This window comes from Ochotona curzoniae, unplaced genomic scaffold (assembly GCF_017591425.1).
Source record: "Ochotona curzoniae isolate NIBS_2020 unplaced genomic scaffold, NIBS_Ocur_1.0 patch423, whole genome shotgun sequence".
NCBI classification, from domain to species: domain Eukaryota; kingdom Metazoa; phylum Chordata; class Mammalia; order Lagomorpha; family Ochotonidae; genus Ochotona; species Ochotona curzoniae.
Window position 1 is genome coordinate 253,206 of NW_024466999.1, and position 22,683 is coordinate 275,888.

The window sequence follows — 22,683 nt, forward strand, 5'->3', positions numbered from 1 at the left end:
ACCAGCATCCCATATGTGTCAGTTCAAGCCCTAGCGGCTTCACTGCCAGTCCAGCTCCCTGCTAAAGGCTTTGCCCCAATACCCAGTTGGGAAACCCAGAAGATGCTCTCCAGGCCTCCCTGCTGCCTGACATTTGTACAAGCTGTGTGTGACTATGATCGTCAAGTAAGAGTTCTGTTGCTAAAACAGGTAGACATACTATTGCCCTACCCCAAAGGAAGGGCTTTAAAAATGGAAAATCCAGGCACTTGCAAAGAGAACAGAAGTTTTTGGTTTTTTGTTGTTGTTGTTTTAAGATGTATTTATTTTGGGCCCTGGCATGGTAGCCTAGTAGCTGAAGTCCCTGCCTTGTACATGCCAGGATCCCATATGGGAGCCGGTTCTGATCCCAGGGATCCTGCTTCCCATCCAGCTTCCTGCTTGTGGCCTGACAAAGCAGTCAATGATGGCCCAAGGCCTTGAACCCACGTGGGAGACCTGGAGGAAGTTCCTGGCTCCTGGCTTCGGATCGGTGCAGTGCCAGCCATTGCGGTCACTCAGGGTGTGAATCAACAGACGATCTTCCTCTTTCTCTCTGTATATCTGACTTTGCAATAAAAATAAATGAATCTTAAAAAAATAATAATTATCACAGCTGTGAATCCGGAAGCCTTTTCCCTCAGGCCAGTGAGCTGCTTTATTATTATTATTATTATTATTTATATATTTATTTGAAGTTAGAGTGACAAAGGACGGACAGAATCTTCTATCCATTGGCTTACTCCCCAAAAGCTGACACCAGCCAGGGCTGGGCCAGGTGCAGGCCGGGAATCAGGAACCCTGTGGATGGCAAGAACCCAAGTACTTAGGTGATCATCTGCTGCCTCCCCCGTGTTTTGGCAAGCCCGCCATGCCTGGAGCCAGTGCACTAGCACGAGCTGCAGGTACCCTGAACTGTGGTTTAACCTGCTGCACCACAGTGCTTTCCCCTTAGCCCCTTACCAAGAATGGCGTCATTTTCTAAAGGATAGACGGTGCCTCCATAGCAGTGCAAAGGCGGCACTGGAGTCCTTCCCAAGCTCACCCTCCAGTGTCACCCAGAAAAGCTGGGCCAAGCAGCCAAGCCCAGAACCTTCTATCCATGGGGGAGAGACAGCCTTTACGGAATATTCCAGGGCTAACTGGGGAGGGAAGGGGGAGGAGGGAGCATGTCATATGCCTGTGGTTCAGCAAACTGTACCCACACAGCAGGCATGGAGACACACAAGGAAGGCACCCCCACTCCGTGGGCAACTGAGCAGCAGTCCTCTTCCCACGCACCAACCCATCTGCTCCTGTGCCTTCACAAACATGCCTTTCTCTCTCTTCTTTTTTTGGTTCTCTGCAGCTTTGAATCCGCAAGGAACAGACGTAGGAGACGGAGAAAGGTAAGGTCAGAAGAGGGCACAGGACAGTGGGGAACGGGAGGCGGCTCCCGGGGGTACCGCAAAATAAAGCACATCCTGGACCACTTCAGCTTGACTGTTCGCGTACTTCAGTGTCCTGCAGGCAAAGTCACGGCCCAAGGACAACTGTGGCCTTAAGGGACCAGCAGGACACTTGCCTGTGTGTCACAGGACACGGACACCCACTCTGTCCCCTTGCAGAGGTTGGCATAGGCCACTAGACGTATTCCTTGGCACTTTTGATTCCCTACAGCTCATGCCCCCATCACCTAGGACAGTAGGCTCCCCAAAGCTGCATGACCACAGGCCAGGAAGCTGTGGGCTCAGGAAGGGTATACATGGGGTGAGGGTGAGTTCTCCCTGCCCTCCATCCCCTCACAGAGCTGGGGCAGGGCCTAGACAGAGGAGGCCAGCCAGCTTGACTGCAGTCACTACTGGGAAAGCTTGAGCAGGTGGGCTTAACAGGCCAGGCCCTTTTTTTTGGTCTTGACTGTTCTTTCCCTGGAAGTGTTCACTGTGCCTTGATCCTGCCTGCCAGTCTTAGCATCACACCCATCCTTGGTTAGAGCTAACTACCAGGCTCTGGCCTCAGGCTCCTCCCTGCAAAGCAGTTATGGTCCTGACCCAAACCAGCCCCAGTTGATACCAGGCCCCGCTCCCAGCTGCGATGACATTTCCGTTGCCCCCTTCACTTCCCTTCCCCCATTTTTTGCTGGGGGTGGGGCCTTGCCCTCTCTCGAGGATTAAGCTATCAGTTCTGCTGGCCCAGTCTCTCCAGCTGCACCTGCCAGGACCTGGTCAGCCACCCATGTCCTTTTCCCATTGCACAGGGTACTCTTGATCCAAGTGGACAGTCCTGTCCTTCCAGGGGCCCTCTGTGGGGCTCCTGGGCCGGGGGTGCTGGGAGTACAGTGCCTGACAAAGCAAGCCCAAGCTGCAGCTGGCTTTGGGGGTGGGCTTGGCCTCCCACTTGTTTGCCTTCTTGGCCCACAAGCCCTCTCCCACCTTCATAGTTGCAGACATTGTGCCAACGTGCTGAGGGCTGCCAGCCTGCCTCCTCCCCGCCCCCACTGGTCTGGAGCAAGCCACCTGCATCCACAGGCAGGTGTTTCCTGTGCTCCTTCCTGTTGCTGGGTTTTAGGTTTTTTTTTTTGCTTCTCAACGTGGCTTCCCCAGCAGGTGGTTGAAGCCCCAGCCTAACCTCTTCACACACAGCCTCTACAAAACACTGGGGGGCAGGGCTCCCCAGGGATCTGGGTCACCCCTCCCCAGCCCCAGAGTCGGGACAGTTAGCTCACTGGTTCTTCCGGGGCGTGGGCACACACATTCCACAGTACAGCTCTGTGCACAGGGTCATGCGCTGTGCTACGTTGCAGACACCTGACTTCTGAGTGGGCTGGGAAGTCCGGTGGGCCACTCCCAAGTACCATCTCCCTTGTGTCTGGGTGATGCAGTTTCAGAGAATGAAGGGAAGGGCGGTGGAGGCGGTGGATTGGTGCCTCTTGCAAGTAAGCCCACCACCCTGCAGTCCCACTTCATCCTCAAGTCCCTCACAGAGGGGTTGCAACAGTCACATGTCTGACAGCTCTGGGGCAGGTGGCCTCCCCTGGGAGCCACAGGCTGCAGCAGGTTTGTTATTAGAGAGAGGCCGTTGGAGGAAGGAAGAGACTTGCTGTTTTGGGTCACAGGTGGCCATCGGGGTCTGCAGCCTCCCAGTCCCCCTCCTCCCACTTACTACCAAGCCATCTGTAGGAAGTCACCTCCCTTAAAGGGAGGATCAGGAGCCTGGCATCGGCTAATGAGGTTCTGCTGCCCCCTGGTGGCCACAAGTACAGCCACACCAGGCCATCTTTTTTCTCTGCTTCTTTAACCCCTGGCCAGGACCATGCCCAGTCAGGACTTGGCACCCTGTGGGGCATCTCTAGCTAACTCTACAGTTCAGCTGCACCCTTGGCCTGTGGTTCCCAAGCCCAGCATGCAGACTGAGCCTCTGTAGCTACACCCCACCCACCCTTTCCCAAACCCAGTTGGATTTGCTTCCACCCGGATTTCCAGGGCAAATGCATGTGCTGTTCCCACGGCTGCAGTGTGAACAGAGCCAAGGGCATGTTGGAGCAGAGGGTGAACAGCAGACCAGGCTGTGTAGGAAAGGCAATTGGCTTTTTTTTTTTTTAATTATTATTTTCTGTAAAACTCTGTAAATAAAATACAAAACCATGGGAAGTGGCAGGGCAGAGGCTGGGTGCTGGGCCCCAGTCACTGATGGTGGCTGGGACGTGCCACACTGAAGCTGGGAGGCACTTGACTGCAGGTACCCTCTCTGCCAACCCTTGGGGGCAATGGGAGAATATATTAGATTTTTCACTGATAGCAATCTGTAGGGGAGGAGTGTCCGGAGCCAGCCCTCACCCTCCCTGCCAGTGCCTGGCAAGCCCTGAAAATAGGAGGAAGGGGCCCGGCAAGCTGGTGGGCGGGGAGTCTAGAACGCTGTGCTGGCCATGCTTCCGGGCCCAAAGATGCGGGGCAGGGCGTCCAGGGACTCCTCCAGCCGTCGATGGGCCGACTGACCTTCCTCCCCTGGAACACAGGCAGACAGGGTCAGGAGTGGCCCGAGCCTCATCTCGTGCTGCTCCCTCCAGACGGAGTGTCCATCCCAGCCAGTCTCCCCTCTTACCGCACTGTTGCAGGCTCTGCCGGGCGGCTTCCCTCACGGCTTCTGTATCTGTTTGGCACAGGTACACCAGGGGCTCAATGCCCTCAGGGGCCTAGGAGGGGAGAGAGAACATGGAGGTGGGCCCAAAGGAGCAGGTGGGAGGAGCCTGGGGGGCAGAGGTGTGGGCAGGGGAGCAGGGAGAGAGTGGCTGGCTAGCTGTCAGAGTCACCTTGATACAGCCGAGGGCCAGGCAGCCGGCCACTCGGGTCTGCACATCCTCATCCTCCAACTGGTCGAGGAAGCACAGGAGGGCCTGGGAAAGGCAAGGCAAGGCAGAGAAAGAAGACTTAGCCAGCCACCAGGAGCCCAAGACCCCAACCCTCGCCCTTCCAGGAGCTCTATCCAACTCTCACCCTCTTCCGGAAAGCAGGGCCCAATGACAGGCTCCGGAGCTGGGTACTGACAGCAGCCATGACCTTGTTGTTGCCATGGACGAGCAATGAGCTGAGGGCCCGAAGCCCATCCCCGCGTAGCCTCCCCTCAGGAGCCAACCTCAGGGCCTTCAGCACAACAGCCTGGTCGTCAGAGTTCAGATTGCGCACAAGTAACACTGAGGGGAGAGAGAGAGAGGGTGGGGTGACACAGGCTGGCAGGACAAAGAACCCCTTTAGGTGGGAGGTCCCATCCTCAGAGCCACCTCTAAACTAGGGCCACGGCGTCACCTTCCTCAGCAGTCTCAGTCACATAGGCATCGAGGGAGGGGCTCTCCAAGGTCTCCACGTGGCTCCAGAACTGGAAGATGGTGAGCTGTTGCCCAGGGCCTGGCTGGGGCCTCCTAGGCAGCTTGTGTCCCAAGGCGTCCTCCAAGAACTTCACACACACTGTGTGGGTAGGGGGACAGGGCCAGGGCCTCAGAGCTGGGGCAGGGAACACACCCATCCCAGGTGTAGGGCCCGGGGGACTGGGGCCCCACCCATACCCTACCCACCAGGCTCCTGTTGTAACGTGTGCTTCTCAGTGGATCTGTCTGGCCTGCCCTGGGGTCCCTGTAGGGCAGGCCGGTGGCCTACTCACCAGCCTCAGCTAAGCCAGGCTGGCGCAGGGCGAGCCGAGCACCATGTTGGCCACAGAAGGTGAGAAGCACGCGCTCCACAGGGCAGATGAAGGGGCTAAGTCCCTCTGTGCACTGGTCCCAGAAGGGCAGGAAGCCGGGCCGAGAGGTAGAGAACTGCACCACTACAAGGGGTGTGGGAGAACCGTCAGCAAGAGAGCAGGTGCAGAAGATAATGGAAGGGGCAGAATGGAAGAGGGAGAGCCCTGGCCTTTACCTTCCTGGGCACAGGTGATAGGGACATCCCACAGCCTGCTGAGCCCACACACGGCCTCCAGCACCCGGGCCTCCCGCAGCAGCCGCTCCAGGGCCCATGCCTCCTGGCAGCGCAGGGGCCCGAATGTGCCCAGTTTCTGGAGAACAAGGGAGTGTGTAGAACTTAAGTCCCTCAGACTGTGGTTTTGGGATGCACTGTGAGAGGAGAGATGAGCCAGAGTGTGTGTGTGTGTGGGGGGGTCCTCCAATCTAGCCAAGAGCCAGATGCCAGGGGTATGAAGCTCAGTGAAGGAATGGGGCTCTCCAGGGGTTAGGGTGCAGGGGAAATACTACAGGCCTCACCAGCAGGAGGCGACTGCAGTGATACAGGTGTTGGACCAAGGCCGTGTCCAGGGCTGCACACCCTGTGCTGAGGGGGCGAGCACTAGGTGAGTCTGGGCTGTCCTCAGCCCCAGCTTCCAGGCTGCCAGGGGGCCTGAGAGAAAAATGGGGCCCGTCGCCCCAGGAACACGCATTACCATCTGGTCACCAATGCTTATTTATTAAGCTTCCCTACCCTACCCAGAATGGAGGAGTAGACAATATACATAAAACAGACAATGGGTAAGTTCACGGAGGACTTGCAGGAGGAGGAAGGGGCTGGGAGCAGCAGGTACAGGAAGAGTCAGCCCTGTGCCACCTCCAGCTAGGACCGCCGGGATTGCCGAGGCTGGGATGGGCGGGAGCAAGGTTGCGGGCGAGATGGTCTGCGAATGGTGGACTGTAAGCGGTACGGTGCATGGGGTCGGAACCTAGGCAGCAACAGGGGGAGGACGGGCCGGGCACGACCCTCCACTGGGACTCTACAAGGGGCACTCCGGGACTGGGCGCTAAGGGCCCGGGGCCTCCGAGAGAGTCTGAGTCGAGACAGAGGCAACCGGTGCTCAGGGACCCAGTGCGTACGGGAAGGCACGGGGAGACTTCCTTCCTGGGATAGGTCCAAGGTCAGGCCAGGGGGCAGAGGCAGGGATGGAGGCTCATGGGCTGACGGGGCCTGGCAAGGTAGGCAGGCATTGAGGAGGCCAGGAGAAGGGCGATCAGAAGCACTGGGGACACAGACGGGGTCAGAGACATAGACATCAGACACAGGAGGTGGACACGGGAGGAGTAGACACAGGTGCACCTGCCATCAACGACGCCGTTTTATGCCCTAACTGGCCCCAGCTCATCTCTCCCAACTCACCTGTTCCTCTTGCACTGCTCACTTCCCCCCAGCAAGCTTATCTCTTCCTGCTCCCCTAGCCCATTCCCCCCTGAGCCCCTCACCTGTCCCCAGAACCATGACTGTCCTCCTCTTCATCATCATTGAGAAAGCTGAAGCTCTCCAGGGCATGCTCCACAGTGATACTGAGACTGGACGCACGGCTGAGAGTCAGGCCCTGTCTCTGCTGAGGTTATGAAGGGGGGAAGAGAGCTGCTGACCCTGCCTGGCTGCCAGGCCCCTATCCCGTCCCTCCCCTCCCACACATTGGCCCAGCCCTCCTCACCATAAGCAGACTCTCCAGCCGGGTCACCTCTTGCTCCAGGCCCTGGAGCTCAGGGAACTGGCCACGATAGTCATCTAGGGCAGCCGTCAGGGTGCCCAGGGCCTCCTCTAATTTCCTGTCCTCAGCCCCTCCAGCTTCCCCAGGGCCTGGGGCCTGGGCAGCCGGAGCCAGGCGAGGTTCTGAATGCTGGAGTGCAGGGGCTGAGGGTGAAACAGGGGTGCTTGGGGTCCTCAAGATGGGCTCAGGGGTGTCAGCAGCAGGGCTCATGAGGGGTTTCCAATCAGAGCAGATTGGACTTGGGTGGGAGGTGCTGGGGGTTGTGGGGTCTGCCTGAACACTAGGAGCAGACACTGGCTGACCACAGGGCAGAGAGCTCGTGTCCAACAGGGTCGGGTCTGCATGTGCAGAGAAGCTGGGGAGCAGAGCATGGTCTGGAGAAGTGGACAGGTTTGACAATACAACAGTGGGGCTTGTAGTGGGCGGAGTTGGGCTCCCAGCATCAGGGGTAGGGACTGTAGTGGTGGGAGTTAACACAGTAGCATTCTGAGTGGGGCCTGTGGTAGGCTGGGCTGGGCTCCCAGCACTGGGAGTAGGACTTGTAGTGGTAGGAGTTAACACAGTGGCATTCTGGGTGGGGCTTATGACAGAATGGGTGGAGCTTGTGGTGGGTTTGGTGGGCACCCCAGCATTGGGGGCAGACCTTGTAGTGGTAGGAGTCAATAAACTGACATTCTGGGTGGAGCTTATAGCAGAGTGGGTGGTGCTTGTGGTAGGCAGGGTGGGATCTACAGCACTAGGGGCAGAGCTTGTAGTGGCAGGAGTTAACACACTGACATTCTGGGTGGAGCTTATGGCAGAGTGCGTGGGGCTTGTGGCAGGCAGGGTGGGACCTACAGTACTGGGGGCAGAGCTTGTAGTGGTAGGAGTTAACACAGTGGCATTCTGGGTGGTGTTTATGGCAGAGTGGGCAGGGCTTATGGTGGGCTGGGTGGAGCCTATAGCACTGGGGGCAGGGCTTGCAGCAGGAGGGGTGAAGCTTACAGTAGTGTGAGTAGGCTTTGCAGTGGGATGGATGGGGGTTGTGGTATTCAGGTCCAGGCCTGTAGTGCTAAAGGTCGAGGTGGGGGGCTTGTGGTCAGAGCCAGCAGGTGTGACAGTGTGGCTTGGAGCACTAAGGGTGGGGCTTCTTGCACTAGAGGTGGAGCCTGCAGTGGTGCAGGTGGGGCCTGACACTTCTGAAGGGCCAGCGTCTGTGGCTTTGGGAATCGTGACTGGGTGTGTAGATGCAGCAGAGTCCGCAAGTATGGAAGCAGGGTCTGATGCACTGAGGGTGGGGCTTGTGGCTGAATGGCCAGAGTCTGGGGTCAGAGGAGCAGGGCTGGGGTGGTCCCCAGCGGTGGGATCTTGGTGTACAGGCAGGCTTGGACCCTGGGTCAGGCTTTCTGGGCCCACAGCCTCCATGGAAGCCTCAGCCAAGGCAGCATCCACACTGGCCTCACTGATGTGGCTCAGAGTCCGGCTGTAGGGGGCATGCCCATTGGCCAGAGCTGGGGCCACGGCGCCCTCCTCATTCACAGGCCTAGAACTGGGGGCCTCGGGCCTACGGAAGGCAACCTGGATGGATAGGGGCTCAGGCTGCTGCCTCAGGGGCCTGGGGGCTGACGAATGGCGGGCAGCGCCTGAGAGCTGTGGGCTGGAGGAGTCGTCTGAGGATTCCGACGACAGAGACCATGCTGTCCCATTCTCCAGCTCCTCCTGCCTTCGCAGCATGTTCTGGGGAAAAGGACAGGACATGTGAGAACCACCCCCAGAGAGCCCCCTGGGGAGGGGGAAGGTGGGAAGGCCTGGGTGACTCACATAGAAGGCCTGCTCCCGTAGCGAGGGAGTGTCTGGTGGGCTCTGGCTGTAGGTGGAGAAGCGCTTGGTGACCGTGGAGGCCTTGGTGACTGTAGAAGCAGCAGATGGCTGGTCATCCTTGTCAAAGGGGCTGGGGGGAAGGGAGATGGATAGAGAGAGTATCAGCAGTTGCCACAGCCCTCCACACCCTGTCCCCAAGCTCCTGGGTCCCACTGACCTCCATGTGACTTCTAGGCTGAGCTTGATGGTACCGAGGTCATTGATGTCCACGGCCACAACCTGGGGCAGGGCAGCAAATAGGTCCTTGGTCTCGCAGGAGACACTGCCCACAACCACGTGATTGGCCAAGCCCTTCAGTTCTGTCACCTGCAGCCAAGAGCACACAGTGGGGTCACCGGGGTAGGAGGCTATGAGACTGTGGGTGCTCAGAGGTCAGAAGATGGTCCCAGGGTCCCAGAGCCAGGGGGACGTGGGAGTGGGGGTATCATGGCATCAAGGGGACCTGAAGCAAGCAACCTGGGAGCATGCGTTGGGGTCTCTGAGATCACAGCCCCATGGGAACTCTGGGGGTCAGACATTCACAGGGTAAGACCATGAAGTGGTCACAGGGTCAGAAGACCATAAGATCAGAGAAGTCAGCAAGATTGGATGGCGAGCATTGGAGGGAATCCCAAGGTCATGAAGGGCACCAGGTCACACATTTACAGGTTCATGGAGCCATGAGGGGGTCACAGGGTTGCTGGGAGTTCTCAGGGTCTTGGGGTCCTCAGGCCCATGCTGTCCTGCAGAGCTGGGAAGAGACGTCACCTTGATAGACAGGAATTCCGTGAGCAGAGGAAGAAAGACGGTTTCTTCGCTGTCCCACACCTGCTTTCCGCTCCCCTCTATGCGGCCCCGCAGTTTCCACCGCTGACGCCCATATTTCATACAGATCTAGAAGAACAGCTGGGATGAGGCAACCCTTGGTGTTGTGACCCTGGAGGTCCCAGCCCTTCCCTCTACCTCCACATACCTCATACTGGTCACCCACACATAGCCTGGCAAAGCCAGCCAGCCCTGGGAGGAAGGGGAAGAGGCAGATGCACTGTCAGGCAAGAGATTCTGAATATACTCCCTCTACCCCACCCAGCAATTCCCACCACAGCACCTTTCATCCGCAGATGAAACTCGCCCAGCTGTGCCTCCAGCTCGCCCTCCAGCACACACATGCTCTGAAAGGGAGGGCCAGGACGAGTCAGCAGGCAGCTAGCTCCCTGGGGCCAGCCATCCCCACCCTGGGCTTCTGCCTTCGGCCTTGTGGACACCCATCCCTCACCTCTGTGTACTCGCGATGCCCCCGGGAGGCCTCGGCCAGGCTGTCCCGAGCCTCCCGGCTCCCTGGGGACCCGGTGCTGTAGGCACGGACCATGTTGTAGGCACCGTCACGGAGGCGCCGCTGGACACAGTACGCCTCATAGAGCTCATCGATCTGGAAGGGTGAATGGGATGACAGAGTGAGGGCCTGAGACCACCACGAGAGCTGCTCATCCCCAGCTCATCACCAGCCCTATCTTTCCCATGTTATCCACGCCCAACCCTGCTTGCCAGGCTTTCTGCCCACCTACCTTGCTGGCATGGAACTCGAGTCGTCGCAGGAAGCGTTCGATGGACTTGACTTGCTGGGGGAAAGGTAGGTCAGGAGGCGCCTGAGGGCCAGGGCTCCTGCCCCTCCCCAGGAAAGCCAACCCCTTTTTGCCATTCACACACTCACCTTGTCCAAGTCATACAGGAAGCCCTGCAGGGGGCAGTAAGAAGGGGCACTTAGGATCAGTGGAAGAACTCCAGCAGGGGCTCCCCTCCGGATCCATGAAAGCCCCCTCTGGGCAGCCTTCTTGCCTATCTCCCCACAGCTGCAGGGGGCTGCAATGTTGCAGCCCGGATGAGTGCTGCCAACGCAGGTCTGGTCCCTTGCAGCCCTCTGGCAGCCCTGGCCCCCTTCTCCCCTAGGAAACAACCCAGGGCCTGCCTGGGTACAGTTCCCCCTGCCAGGGCCTCCCACTGAGCCAGCAGAGGTGTTCCCTTCTTCAGCAGGGAAAGCTGGGATTCTCCCACTCCCATCATGTGACCACAGTCTCCTGGTGCTCAGCCCTTCCACCCCCATAGTAGATGCTCCTGTGAGCAGGTGCAGGAAAGTAAGCAAAGTATGCATAGTGAAAGTGGAGCAGCCAGGACCAGAACTGGCACCCGTGTGGGATACTGGCACTTGAAGATGGAAGATTAGTTTGTTGAACCACCACACTGGCCCCCAGTCCCTTTGGAACTCATACCCAGACCAGTTCACGCACACCACCTTCGCACCTGATCCTTCCCCCACTGTCCCGTGGCTGAACAGAGCGTCCACAACTCCAGATCACTCACCAGGCGTGAATTCCTTTTGGACTCCTTGATCTGCCCCTGGAGTTTCTCCTGCTCCTGCTGGTGTACCTCCAGGTAGGCCCTGGGAGGAAGGGCAGCAATGACAACAAACTCACCCCTCCAGCCTCAGGCAGCCCAGAAACCCTACCAACAGAAGGGAGGAACAGAGGCACAAGGGTGTAAGGGAGCTGCTTACGTCAGACCTCTCTTGAGTGCGGCATACACCAGGTCCAAACGCTCGGGCTGCGGCACCTTGGGTGCCGGGTGGGCTACGGAAAACATCCTGGACACGCGGGAGAGCGCGGGCGGCTTCCGTGGGGGCCCCGGAGGGCTGAAGACCTGGAAGCTCCTGTAGAAAGTGCTGCCCTCAAAGACAGGCAATCGGGAGTCCCCCCAGAGCTGCTGCACCCCAAATCCTGACCAACCCGCCTCCCGTGACCCTGGTGACCCTGTTAGCCCCTACCTGGGCCCCCGTTCGTGGCTGCCAAGGACACCGGCGAAGGACTGGCTCCTACTGACCCGGGCGCTGAGCAGGCGGCGCTGCGGCCGCACCGACAGGGACATCATGGAATGGGTCCGTGCGGGGCTCCCTGGGGGCGGCGTGAGGGTGGGAGGAGGAGGTGTCCAGCACCAGTTGGGCCCCCGGGACCTCCTTCCCGCAGCCCGATCCCAGTGCTGGAGCAAGTCCTCGGTCACCAGGGACGGCTGCCCGAGTGGGCTCCAGCATCTGGACTCAGCCCTGCCAGCCCCCAGGGCTAATGACAGGGCCGCAGCAGGCGACTCGGCCTGGGACTCGGCCTGGGACTCGGCGTGGCCTCAGCTCGGCCCCCACTTCCTGCCAGGGTGCGGGCTCCGCCTGCCGCGAGGCAGGAAGGGGGGTCGCGGGCTCCGGGACCCTCCTCCAGCTGGGAAGGGGCAGGAAAGGGGCGGGCCGCGTAAAGAATGTGCGGAAGCGCCTATTTACTCGAGGGCGGGGTGGCTGTGCAGCCCTGCCCCCAGGCCGCCCCCCACCAGGGCTCAGGTGCCCCCACCCCGGGAGGCCAAGGGAGGTCACGGGGCGGGGCAGGTGCGTGCTCCGAGCCCTGTCCGACAGGCCCGGCCGGCGCGGGTTGGGCCGAGGCCACCAGCCCAGGGAGAGCTGCTTCCCCCAACGCACTCCCGGGGCTCCGACGCCAGAGCCCTCCCGGCGCCCAGCAAGCAGGGGGATTCCCAGGGTAGGGGGGCAGTGCCGAGAAATGCCCCGCCCCCTGCACCTTCTTGCGGTTCCAACCTGGAAACTGAGTCACAGGCGCACACCTTCAACTCTGCCCTTGGTAGGAAGGGGTCTTCAAGCAGAATCCCCCACCCTGCTCCGAAGTACGAACCCCCAGTTCCCAGATTCCGGCATGCACCGCCCCCCTTCTTCTCCCCAGCAGCCTGCGGCCAGCTTCAGAGCCTGCACAGCCCCAGGAAAGGTCCTACCTTTCTTTTTGGAGTTCATGGTAGGTCCAGGACGGGCCCCGCCCCGCTCTCGCCCCCCCACTACCCCACCGGCCCCTGGACACTAGGTGCCGGCCCCGATGGACTTCACGCTCGCTCCCAGCGGCTCTGGCTGGGCTTGGGCTCCTCTCGGCGCCTCCCTCCCGCCCAGTTCCTGCCGCCTGACTCAGCCGGCCGGGATGGGGCGGGACCCGCTGGACTAGGGGGCGCCAGGCCTTGGCACCACCAGCCCTGCGAGAGGAGTGCCTGAAGGCTCTCCACCAGGCAAGGACGAACTGGGGTCTTCTCCGCGGGGCTGGTGTCAGGAATGTGTGTAAACAGGACGGTGAGCATTGAGGGTAGGAGGGGCTGCGTGGGGACTGTGGCAATTGGGGGTTCACAGTGGCTGTTGGGGTGTATAGACCGAAAGGTTCAAAGGATGTGAGGGGTGGAGAGTGGGTGCTGACAGAGTGCAAGGAAGGGCTAGGGTGCCAAAGTGGAAGGGTCATGCTAAAGGGGTCTAACACACAATTGTGTGGCTGCTTCTGGAGAGATGCTGAAAAGGCCCCAGGTCCCTAGTATCCCACAGACTCAGGCCCCACTCCCAGACAGGGTGCTCAGTCTGGGCACCCATTGCCCAGTCAGAGTCTCCTCTCTAGCCAAAGCTGCTTCCTTGAGCTGAGGATCTTCCCCCTCTCTTCCCACGGGCTGCTCAGCACCTCCCATGGGGGGTCCCTCAGCGCTGAACACCCTTGCTGTCAGCTCTCTCCCACCCAGGCTATGTCATCTTTGAATAGCCCTTGTGTGCCTCCAGCCTGGACATAGGTGACCATGCCCAGGGGCCGCCGAGCGTCCCTTCCCCAGTCCTCCGAGGGGCTGCATGCTCCCAGATCGCATAAACATCCCTGCCTCAGTTCTGTCGCAGTGTGCTTACAGTCTCCTCAAACCCAGGGCAGGCAAAGGGTCTGCATGCCCAGCAAACCTACTGATCCCACTCCCCTCCCCCCACCCCGGGGCAATCAGAAGCAAGGGATCCAAGGACCACTTTGAGAATTGCTATTTTCGCCTGACCCCCCCTTACACACACACACAGGCCACCTCTGTATTCCCGGGATCACCTCCCCCAACACACACTAGCCTCTCTTCCCTTCAGTCATGCCCCCCCACCCCGCCCTCGCCATGGGAATAGTCTTAGTAGCTGCCTCTGGAATGGATCCTTTGCAAATTACAGCCACACCGATCACATCGTTCAGGCACTTTCCATTACCTCTCTCCACCTGCCCTCTACCTGGAGCCTCCCTGGTCCCCTCGGTCCCTGATTTGCTCAACCATTCACTGAATGGCAATGCTGGGCCAAGCACGTGCAAGGCACTGGAGCAGCAGCCTGGAATGTCCCAGACACCGCCCCGCACAGAGCTCCCAGCCCGCCTCTGCCCTCCTGGTGTCTGCCAGCTCCCTCCTTCCTCCTCGTCCCTGCTTTACCGGCTCTGCCTCCGCCCCAGCCTAGAAGCTCAGCTGTGTCCGCATACTTGCCTGCTACTGGTAATATCAGCCTGGCTCCCACCAGGCAAAACCAACCCCAGGCAGCAGATCCCCAACTGCCCCAGCATTACACCTGCAGACAGGCTGGCAGGTGCCACCAGAGATTCAGGCACAGCAGCTTCACTGCATACATGGAGCAGCTCTCCATCTCAGCCAGGCCCCCTCACTCCCACCCAGCACACTCTAAGAGCTGCTAACCATCTCTGCTTTCTCTTAGGCCCTCAGAATTGCTGTTCTCCAGGGGGCCTCAAACAAGCTCAAGTCACTCCCACACAACAAATGAAAACAACCCTAGAAACTTTTATCCAAATGGCCAGTGACAAATAGCGGAACTTTGCTACATGGCACAGTGGGGACTGTAACTCCCTGTGACCATGTGGATGATTGTCCAAAGATAATGTTCAGTGGAGGAGGCAAGGCATAAGTGGACATTCAAGGACACCTTAAAATGTTCGTAGAAAATTTAATTGAAAGATAAGTTTATTCTGGTGCAAAAAGATTTTTTTGGGGGGCCCGGCGCGGTGGCGCAAGTGGTTAAAGGTCCTCGCCTTGCACGCCTGGGATCCCATATGGGCACGGTTCTAATCCCGGCAGCCCCGCTTCCCTTCCAGCTCCCTGCCTGTGGCCTGGGAAAGCAGTCGAGGACGGCCCAAAAGCTTTGGGACCCTGCACCCGCGTGGGAGACCCGGAAGAGGCTCCTGGCTTCGGATCGGCATAGTATCGGCCCGTTGCGCTCACTTGGGGAGTGAATCATTGGACGGAAGACCTTCCTCTCTCTGTCTCTCCTCTCTGTATATCCGCCTTTCCAATGAAAAAATAATAAAAATAAATCTTTAAAAAAACAGTTAAAAAAAAAAGATTTTTTTTGAGAGGCAGGTGTTGTAGCACAGCAAATTAAGCTGCTTTCTGGGATGTCCACATCCCATACTGGAGTAGTGCTTCTAGTCTGCCTACTCTGCTTCCTAACCAGCTTCCTGCTGATGTACCTGCGAGGCAGGAAAGGCTGCAAAGGGGACACCTGGATAGAGTTCTGAGTCCTGGTTCCTGGCATAGGCCTAGGCCAGTCTCTGATGGTTGCAGGCATTTGTGGGAATGAACAAGCAGATGGATGATCTCGCTCTGTCTCTCTGCCTTACAAGTAGATGAAATTAAGTAACTTCCAAAAGGGGGGGCGCCTGACACTGTGGTATGGTAGGTTAAGCCACCACCTTTGATATTGGCATCTCACAAGGGCACTGGTTCAAGTCCTAGATGCTCCACTCTTTCTCTTTCTTTTTTACTTTTCATTCTTTCTCTTTCTTTCTTTCTTTAGATTTGTTATTTTTGTAATTGGAAAGGCAGATTTACACAGAGAAGGAGAGACAGAGAAAAAAATCTTTCATCTGCTGGTTGACTTCTCAAGTGGCCCCAACAGTTGAAGCTGAGCTGATCCAAAGCTAGGAGCCGGGAGCCACTTCCAAGTCTCCCACACAGGTGCAAGATCCCAAGGCTATGGGCCACCCTCTACTGCATTTCCAGGCCACAAGTAGGGAGCTGGATAGGAACTGGAGTAGCCAGGACACGAACTGGTGCCCATATAGGATCCTGATGGTTGCAAGGTAAGGATTTAGCCACCAGGCTACCGCGTAGGGCTCTGCTCCATTTCTGATCCAGATCCCTGCTAACAGTCTGGAAAAGCAGTGGAAGATGGCCTAACTGGTTGGGACTCTACAATCATGTGGGAGACCCATAAGAAGCTCCAGGCTCTTAGCTTCAGACTGGCTCAGCTCCAGCCATTGCAGCCATTTGGACAGTGAACTAACTGATGGAAGATCTCTTTCTGTAGTTCTCCTTTTCTCCCTGTAAATCTCCCTTTCAAATAATAACACTAATTTAAGAAATCTTTAGCAAAAACCTGCTTCTTAAATACACGCATACAAGGGATACTCCAAAAATTTAGGAACTGAATATTAGGTAAAATGTGTGTGTGTGTGTGTGTGTGTAAGAGAGACAGAGATAGGATGGCTTTCAAAATCTCCTACACCAAAATAAAACATGTATTTTAATTTCCTTTTCTCCATAAACTTTTTTTTAAGGATTTATTTTTTTATTGGAAAGTCCCATATACAGAAAAAAAGACAGAGAGGAAGATTTTTCATCTGCTGGTTCACTCCTCAAGTGAACTTGGCTGGAGCTGAGCTGATCTGAAACCAGAAGTCAGAAGCCTCTTCTAGGACTCCCAGCTGGGTTCAGGGTCCCAAGGCTTTGGGCCATCCTCAACTGCTTTCCTAGGCTACAGGCAGTAGCTGGATGGGAAGCAAGGCTACTGGGGTTAGAGCCGGTCCCCACATGGGATCCTGGTGCGTGCAAGGATTTTAGCTGCTAGGCTACTGTGCCGGGCCCTTCTCCTTTAAAAAAGATACTTTTTTAAAGTACCTTTGATCAAAAAATAAAATTAAATTGAAAAGTACTCTGTGCTTGCTTCGGCAGCACATATATTAAAATTGGAACGATGAAGAGAAGATCAGCATGGCCTCTGCGCAAGGATGACATGCAAATTTGTGAAGCAAATGACATGCAAATTTTATTATTTTTAAAATAAAATAATAAGTTAAAATTTAAAAATACCCTTGATCATGAAGTTCAAAAACAGGCAAGGGCCCGGCGCAATAACATAGTGGTTAAAGTCCTTGCCTTGAACCCACTGGGATCCCATATGGGCGCCAGTTCTAATCCCAGCCACCCAGCTTCCCATCCAGCTCCCTGCTGGTGGCCTGGGAAAGCAGTAGAGGACAGCCCAAAGCCTTGGGACCCTGCACCCACATGGCAGACCCAGAGGAAGCTCCTGGCTCCTGGCTTTGGATTGGCTCAGCTCCAGCTGTTGCAGTCGCTTGGGGAGTGAACCATCAGACGGAAGATCTTCCTCTCTATCTCTCCTCCTCTCTGTATATTGGTTTTTCCAATTTAAAAAAACAAAAACAAAAAACAGGCAAAAACCTAATCTGTGATGACAGCCATGAGATGAATCGTGGGGTGCTGTACCTAGAAGGGGACACGGAGGACTGTTTGATCTCCGTCTAGAGGAGTGTGTGCCTTTGTGACAGTGTCCTGAGCTGCAGGCAGAGAACACACATTCCTTCTGGATTTATGTATCAATTTAGACTTGGCTCTCTGCCAGTGACTCACACATGACTCCCCCTGCGGACCCTGTGTTTCTCTCCAGTTCCCCTCTCCTCACCTGATTTCTCTCTCCTCCTTTCAGAGCCAAATCGTTTTTTTTTTTTTCCCAGAGCCAGATATTTTAAAAATTTCTGTTTACTTATTTGAAAGGCAGAGTGATAGACTGTGGTCTCCTATCTGTTGACACAACCCCCAAATGCCTGCAACAGCTAGGGCTGGACCAGGCCAAAACCAGAAGCAAGGACCTCAGTTTGGGTCTACCACATGGGTGGCAGAAACCTAAGTACTTGAGCCATCACCTGCTGCCTGCCGGAGTGCACATTAGCAGGAGGCTGGGATCTGAACATGGGCACCATACTGGTGTCCCAGGTGATCTTTAGTACTGTATGCCAAATGCCTGCTCGCAAAGCCAGGTTTTCTTGAAGAGAAGTTTACCCCAATCTCGTGGTACCCACTCCCTCCTCCCCCCACCTGCTCGGCCTTCTGCTCTGGTCACGTCACTGACTCAGCAGCACCTCCCAGTGGCGGCACTCAGTGTGCAGTGTCCATTCTTACCCCGATGCATTTCAGGGCAGCGCCCGATTTGGGGGCTCCCTTTCTTTCTTCTTTAAGCCCTTCCTTCCTCTAACCTTGCTCCTGGGTCCCCACCTCCTTTGGGCGACTCACCTCCCTTCCCCCAATGGGGCCGCCTCCTCTCCTCCCTGTGCATCTCCCACAGTCCAATTTCATCTAAACATCTTATCTCCCCCTGGCTGAAATGGCTCCCAGGAGCTCCCAACTGCCAGTACACGCCTCTCCAGAAGCCAAGTGACAGTGCACAGTGGGCGGGGGGCGGGGGTGCTGAGTGTGCAGCCTGCAGACTGAATCACCACTTTCCTCCGGGAACCCAAACCTCTCACAGCCCTGCCATCTGTGTATCCAGAAAGTGGGAGACATCCTCAACATCTCTGCCAGTCGCCCCCATGGCCACTGCATCACCCACTCCTGCCAGACCTAGCTCTTAAATATCATCCTCGTCCACAGAGCTGGAAATCGGGTCCAAGCTGCCACCAATTCAACCCAGGCCCCTGCAGCAAAATGGCCTTCCTGTCTCTACCTGCAACCACCAGGCTGTATTCAAACTGCCAGTCATTGGCCCGTGCCAGACCCCGTTCACAGGTGCTTCCTATAATGGCCAGCGTCATGCTCTGCAATGTCATCTATTTAATTCTGGCAGCAACCCCACAGGTCAGGAGCAGGGAGCACATCCCAGGTCTGCAAAATTATTTTGTCTGGCCCTGCCAAGGGTGACCACAGCTAGGACTCAGAATTCAATAAATCTAGAGCAGGCATGCTTTGAGGTTGTATAATATTGTATGGCTCATGCACTGATAAATATCCTAGAGCCCTTGGCAGAGGGAAAAAAAAAAAAAACCCAAAAACAAAAAGGTCCTGTTAGCTCCATCTCCCAGATGAGGATCCCACAGCTTGCCGACTGCACCATCTCAGGACGGAAGACCATTCCTAGGCTTTGCCGCACTCCAGGTACCCGTCTGGGAAATGAAGATAAGGACTATTTCCCAGACAGCGGTGGTGAGGAGGGGAAGCGGGGAGGGGGAGGATGCTGGGGGAAGGGAAGCTGTGGTGGACACACTTCACTGCATGGCTAGTTCACAACAAACATTAACTGCTCTTATTAACAATTATTAATCGGCCTAAGATAGCGCAGCTGATAAGTGGCAGGGTCAAGATTCACACCCAGGCTTGCTGCCCTAAGGACTCTGAATCTCCAACATTGCTACTTTGACTCTTGGGACACCTGCAGAGCCCCCAAACGCTGAGCCCAGACTCTATATCTCCCTGTCCCCTGCTCTCCACCTCAGCTGCAGCCCCTCTGCCTTTTGGGGTTCTCCAGTCCCACGTGTCCCCACGACTCTCAGCTTGCTCATCTTCAGCCTTATTCTAACCTCTTCCACCAAGAAGCCTGCCTTGGTTGCTTCCTCCTTTCTGGTGCCCCAGCAGCTTCCTGTCTCTGATCCCTGAGACCACAGAACTCACTTGTCAGTTCTCCTTTAGGGCCTATCTTCCCACCACACTGAGCCTGGTGGGGGTAGGGACCTGTTTGTACTTTCTGGGCCCTCAACCAGGAAGGTGTTGGAATGAGGGAGCTGGGCAGCGGGCATGGGGTGTCCAAACCTAGCCACAGCAAATCCTGACAGCTTGGAGCACACTTTATGTCTGTGTCCACTCCAGGTCCCCGACCCCACTTACAGCTCTCTACCCTGCAGGGAAGAGCTTGGAATCTGTGGGATCTGGACCCAGAGGAGACTGACTGTCACACTCATTTTCTAGTTAGGCTTCCGCTGTCACCAACTCCCTGGGCCCATGGGAACTGGGATGTGTAACTCTTGGTGCCCACTCTCCCGGCCCCACGAAGGACAGCCAGGGTGGCCATCTGGTAGGGGGTGCTCAGGTCAGATCTCCCCTGCTGGAGGGAGGGGGGAGCAAATGGCTGAACCACAGAGTTTATGCAGAGGGGCAACCTGACTGACCAGCATATGGACATGCAATCTGTCCCAACAGATCCCTAACATTTGCGTGGCTGGGGAGAGGAACCCTGGGGTGGCCCCAGATCCCAGGTCCTGCCACTCACACTGTGTGGTGCTCAGGGCAAACCAGGCCAGCTCCTCTCCCAGGAGTCCCGCCCCCCAGGGCCACCCCCCAACCAAGGTAAACATGCTAAAAATAACCCTGCAAGGGAGGAGGGGTCCCTCCTGGGCCTGCCCCTGTCTCCAAGGAAACTGCCCCAAACCCATCTGCTGACATCATTCCACAGCTGCCCAAGGAGTGGGGGGCGGCGGGACTTGAGACCCCCCCCACCCCGGAACCGGGCGGAGGCGGCTGGGTGGCCTCACTTCCTGCCGGCCTCCTCCCTGGTCAGCTGGTCACATTCCCTGTCCGGCAGTGCCGCTGGGATCCCGGCGGCCTCCCGGGGCAGGTCCTGGCTGGGGAGCCAGCCCCAGAGGCGGCGGAGCGGAGCGGGCGCCTGCTGTGACTCACCCTTGCCCTCCCCTGCTGCATTTCCACCTGGGCAAGACCCAGCCAGGCGTCCCGCGTGCTCCCCTCCCCCCACCCAAGCACAGATCCGTGGGACAGCTCTAAGCTTGTTGCCTTGTCCCAGCTGCTGCGCACAGTACCCAGGGGAAGGAAGGGGTGGGAGAGGGGCCAAGAGTCCTCCGTGGCCCTCTGGGACATTTTGTACGGCAATCCTGAATTCCCACCCCCAAGTCCCATATTACATACTAGGCAGAGAGTGCAGGAGTGGACATTCAGCTCCAACTCCCACTTCTCTCTAAACCCGCTGTGTGACCTTGAGGCTATTACTGAACTCTCTGGACTGTTCGTCATCTGCCAGTTGGTCATTACCCTCCTCAGGAGGCTGTGCCTTGGCGGAATGCTGCAGGTCCAGCACGGCCCCTCGAGAAGGCAGCCAGAGCACCGTTATGGCTACCTTAGACTGCACACAGGAGATGCTGGCCCACCAGCCTGGATACGCGTTGCAATTGGCTGAGAAGGGTAGGTACTGGAGGTTGGACTCTACCTTCTCAAGCCTGGAGGAGGGTGGGGGTGCCCTCTCACTGGGAGAGCAGCCCCTTCCCCAAACCAGTTCTGCAGGGTGCTTAGGTTGGGGCTGCCTGCAGAGATCTCCCTCGCACCCCCGCCTCCTTCCTCCTCCCGCACGGACCCTCGGTCAGTCCCATTTCCAGGGACTGGGTAAGTCCCCCGACTGCACCAGGGCTACACCAGCTTTGGGCAGACAGCACAGCCCCAGGCCAGGCTCTGTCACCTCGGGCCAGGACCCAAAGCGGCTTAGCGTGTGGCCCGTGCGGCCAGCAAGATTAGCTCATCTCCGCAGCCAGCCTGCACCCCTCTGTCGCCTCCTCCGCATCTCCCGCACAGCTTGCCCCGCAGCGAGGGCAGCGGGGCCTCCCCGTGAGCGTCCGTGCCAGGTCCCAGGCTGGCGCCATGGGCCCACCCTCCGGCCTGGTCCACCCCTGAGCCCCGGGGCACCGGCCGCTGGGGCCTTGCTCTTGGGAGGGAAGCAGGCAGCGCCCGGCGCGGCAGGCCTGGAGGCGGTGGCTTTTGTGGAGCAAAGCCGCGTCCTCCGCGCCCGGAGGGGGGGGTGGGGAGGGAAGAAAAGACGGCGCGCGGCCGCCCGGGGTCCCGGGGATGGTGGGAGGCGGGACAGGGCCGCAGCTGGGGCCGCAGATCCGCGACTCCCGGGACCACGCCGGCATGGGGAGACGCCGCCCCCCGAGCTCCCCGAAACCTCGCGGACACTCACATGGCTGCGCTGGGCTGCGAGGTCCTCGCGCTGTCCGGCCTGGTCGCGCCGCAGCTGCCGCAGTCGCCGCCGCCGGCGCCTGCCCCTCCCTCCGGCCCGCCGCCCGCCGCGCGCCCCTCCCCTGGCCCGCCGAGCCCCACCCCCGTGCTCCCGCGGCGCCCGCACCCCCTGCAGGCGCCCGCCACTCGCTCCGCCCTCGGTCGCACGCGGGTGGCCGCCGAGCCCACGGGCCAGCCAGCAATGGAGACCCTGGGCGGACGCGAGGAATGGTGTCTTGGGGAGAGGACTGCGTTCTGGGAGCCCCGCACAGGCTCTAAGACGGCCAGATGGTACAGGAGCGGTAGGGTACCAGGGGAGTGCCCTTCTTAGTCCCTCGGGCTCCCCGGACGTGCTAGTCCCGTCAGTTGCAACCTGAACTAGTTCTTGAGAGCTGCCACTCTTGCGGTGGGCTGACTGGGGGAGCGTGAGGGGGTGGGGAAGCCAGCAGCCACCGTCCCACACCTGGCCGACCTGAACACCTGCCTTCGTGCTACTCATTGAGCGCTTCAGGCTTCCGGCAGGCTCAGGCTGTATTCCTGGGGCCTGGATGAGAGCTCTGGCAGGGTCAGGGGACCCAGGCCTGGGACTGGTGTTAATGAAAGTCAGGGCTGCGGCCCCACGTGGTAGCCTGGTGGCTAAAGTCCTCACTTTGCACACCCCAGGATTCCAAATGGACACAGATTCTAATCCCGCTTCCCATTCAGTCCCTGCTTGAGGCTTGGGAAAGCAGTCAAGGAAGGCCCAAAGCCTTGGGACCCTGCACCTGCGTTGGAGACCCGGAAGAGGCTTCTGGCTCCTGGTAACTCTGGTCGTTGCTGCTGCTTGGGGGAGTGAATCAACGGATGTAAGATCCTCTCTGTCTCTTCTCCTCTCTGTATATGACTTTCCAATTAAATAAATACATCATAAAAAAGAAAAAAAAAAGTCAGAGTTGAGCTGAGGTGGAGCTAAGAGCTGACCCACAGTAAGGACAAAGGGGC

At 57.9% G+C, this 22,683-nt stretch overlaps 1 protein-coding gene and 1 pseudogene across 2 annotated transcripts; one reads left to right on the plus strand and one right to left on the minus strand.

Annotated features, from left to right (window-relative positions):
- Window positions 1–3,567: 3,567 nt before the first annotated feature.
- On the minus strand, window positions 3,568–21,706 carry LOC121167713 (rho family-interacting cell polarization regulator 1-like). 2 transcript variants are annotated; one of them, XM_040997283.1, is made up of 22 exons: window positions 12,643–12,661; window positions 11,645–11,771; window positions 11,378–11,530; window positions 11,185–11,263; window positions 10,538–10,561; window positions 10,392–10,445; window positions 10,103–10,255; window positions 9,935–9,998; window positions 9,800–9,843; window positions 9,595–9,720; window positions 9,005–9,153; window positions 8,788–8,917; window positions 6,931–8,703; window positions 6,710–6,831; window positions 5,747–5,879; window positions 5,406–5,541; window positions 5,152–5,313; window positions 4,800–4,958; window positions 4,491–4,687; window positions 4,307–4,390; window positions 4,099–4,189; window positions 3,568–4,001 (listed from the first exon to the last, which is right to left on the minus strand). In XM_040997283.1, the coding sequence occupies exons 1-22, from the start codon at window positions 12,659–12,661 to the stop codon at window positions 3,904–3,906; spliced, it is 4,077 nt and encodes a 1,358-aa protein (XP_040853217.1). In that variant the 3' UTR covers window positions 3,568–3,903. The 2 variants fall into 2 exon arrangements, with proteins under 2 accessions (XP_040853217.1, XP_040853218.1); XM_040997284.1 differs by lacking the exon at window positions 12,643–12,661 and adding an exon at window positions 21,665–21,706 and having other exon boundaries at window positions 3,707–4,001.
- Window positions 16,635–16,748, plus strand: LOC121167756 (annotated as a pseudogene).
- Window positions 21,707–22,683: the final 977 nt, after the last annotated feature.

Bases quoted from the DNA above. Each gene is read 5' to 3' on its own strand.
- LOC121167713 (XM_040997283.1), bottom strand. The intron at 10,562-11,184 runs GTGAGTGATCTG...TGCCCCCTGCAG, and splicing joins CCAAAAGGAATTCACGCCTG to GGCTTCCTGTATGACTTGGA. The intron at 8,704-8,787 runs GTGAGTCACCCA...CCTTTTCCCCAG, and splicing joins TACGGGAGCAGGCCTTCTAT to AACATGCTGCGAAGGCAGGA.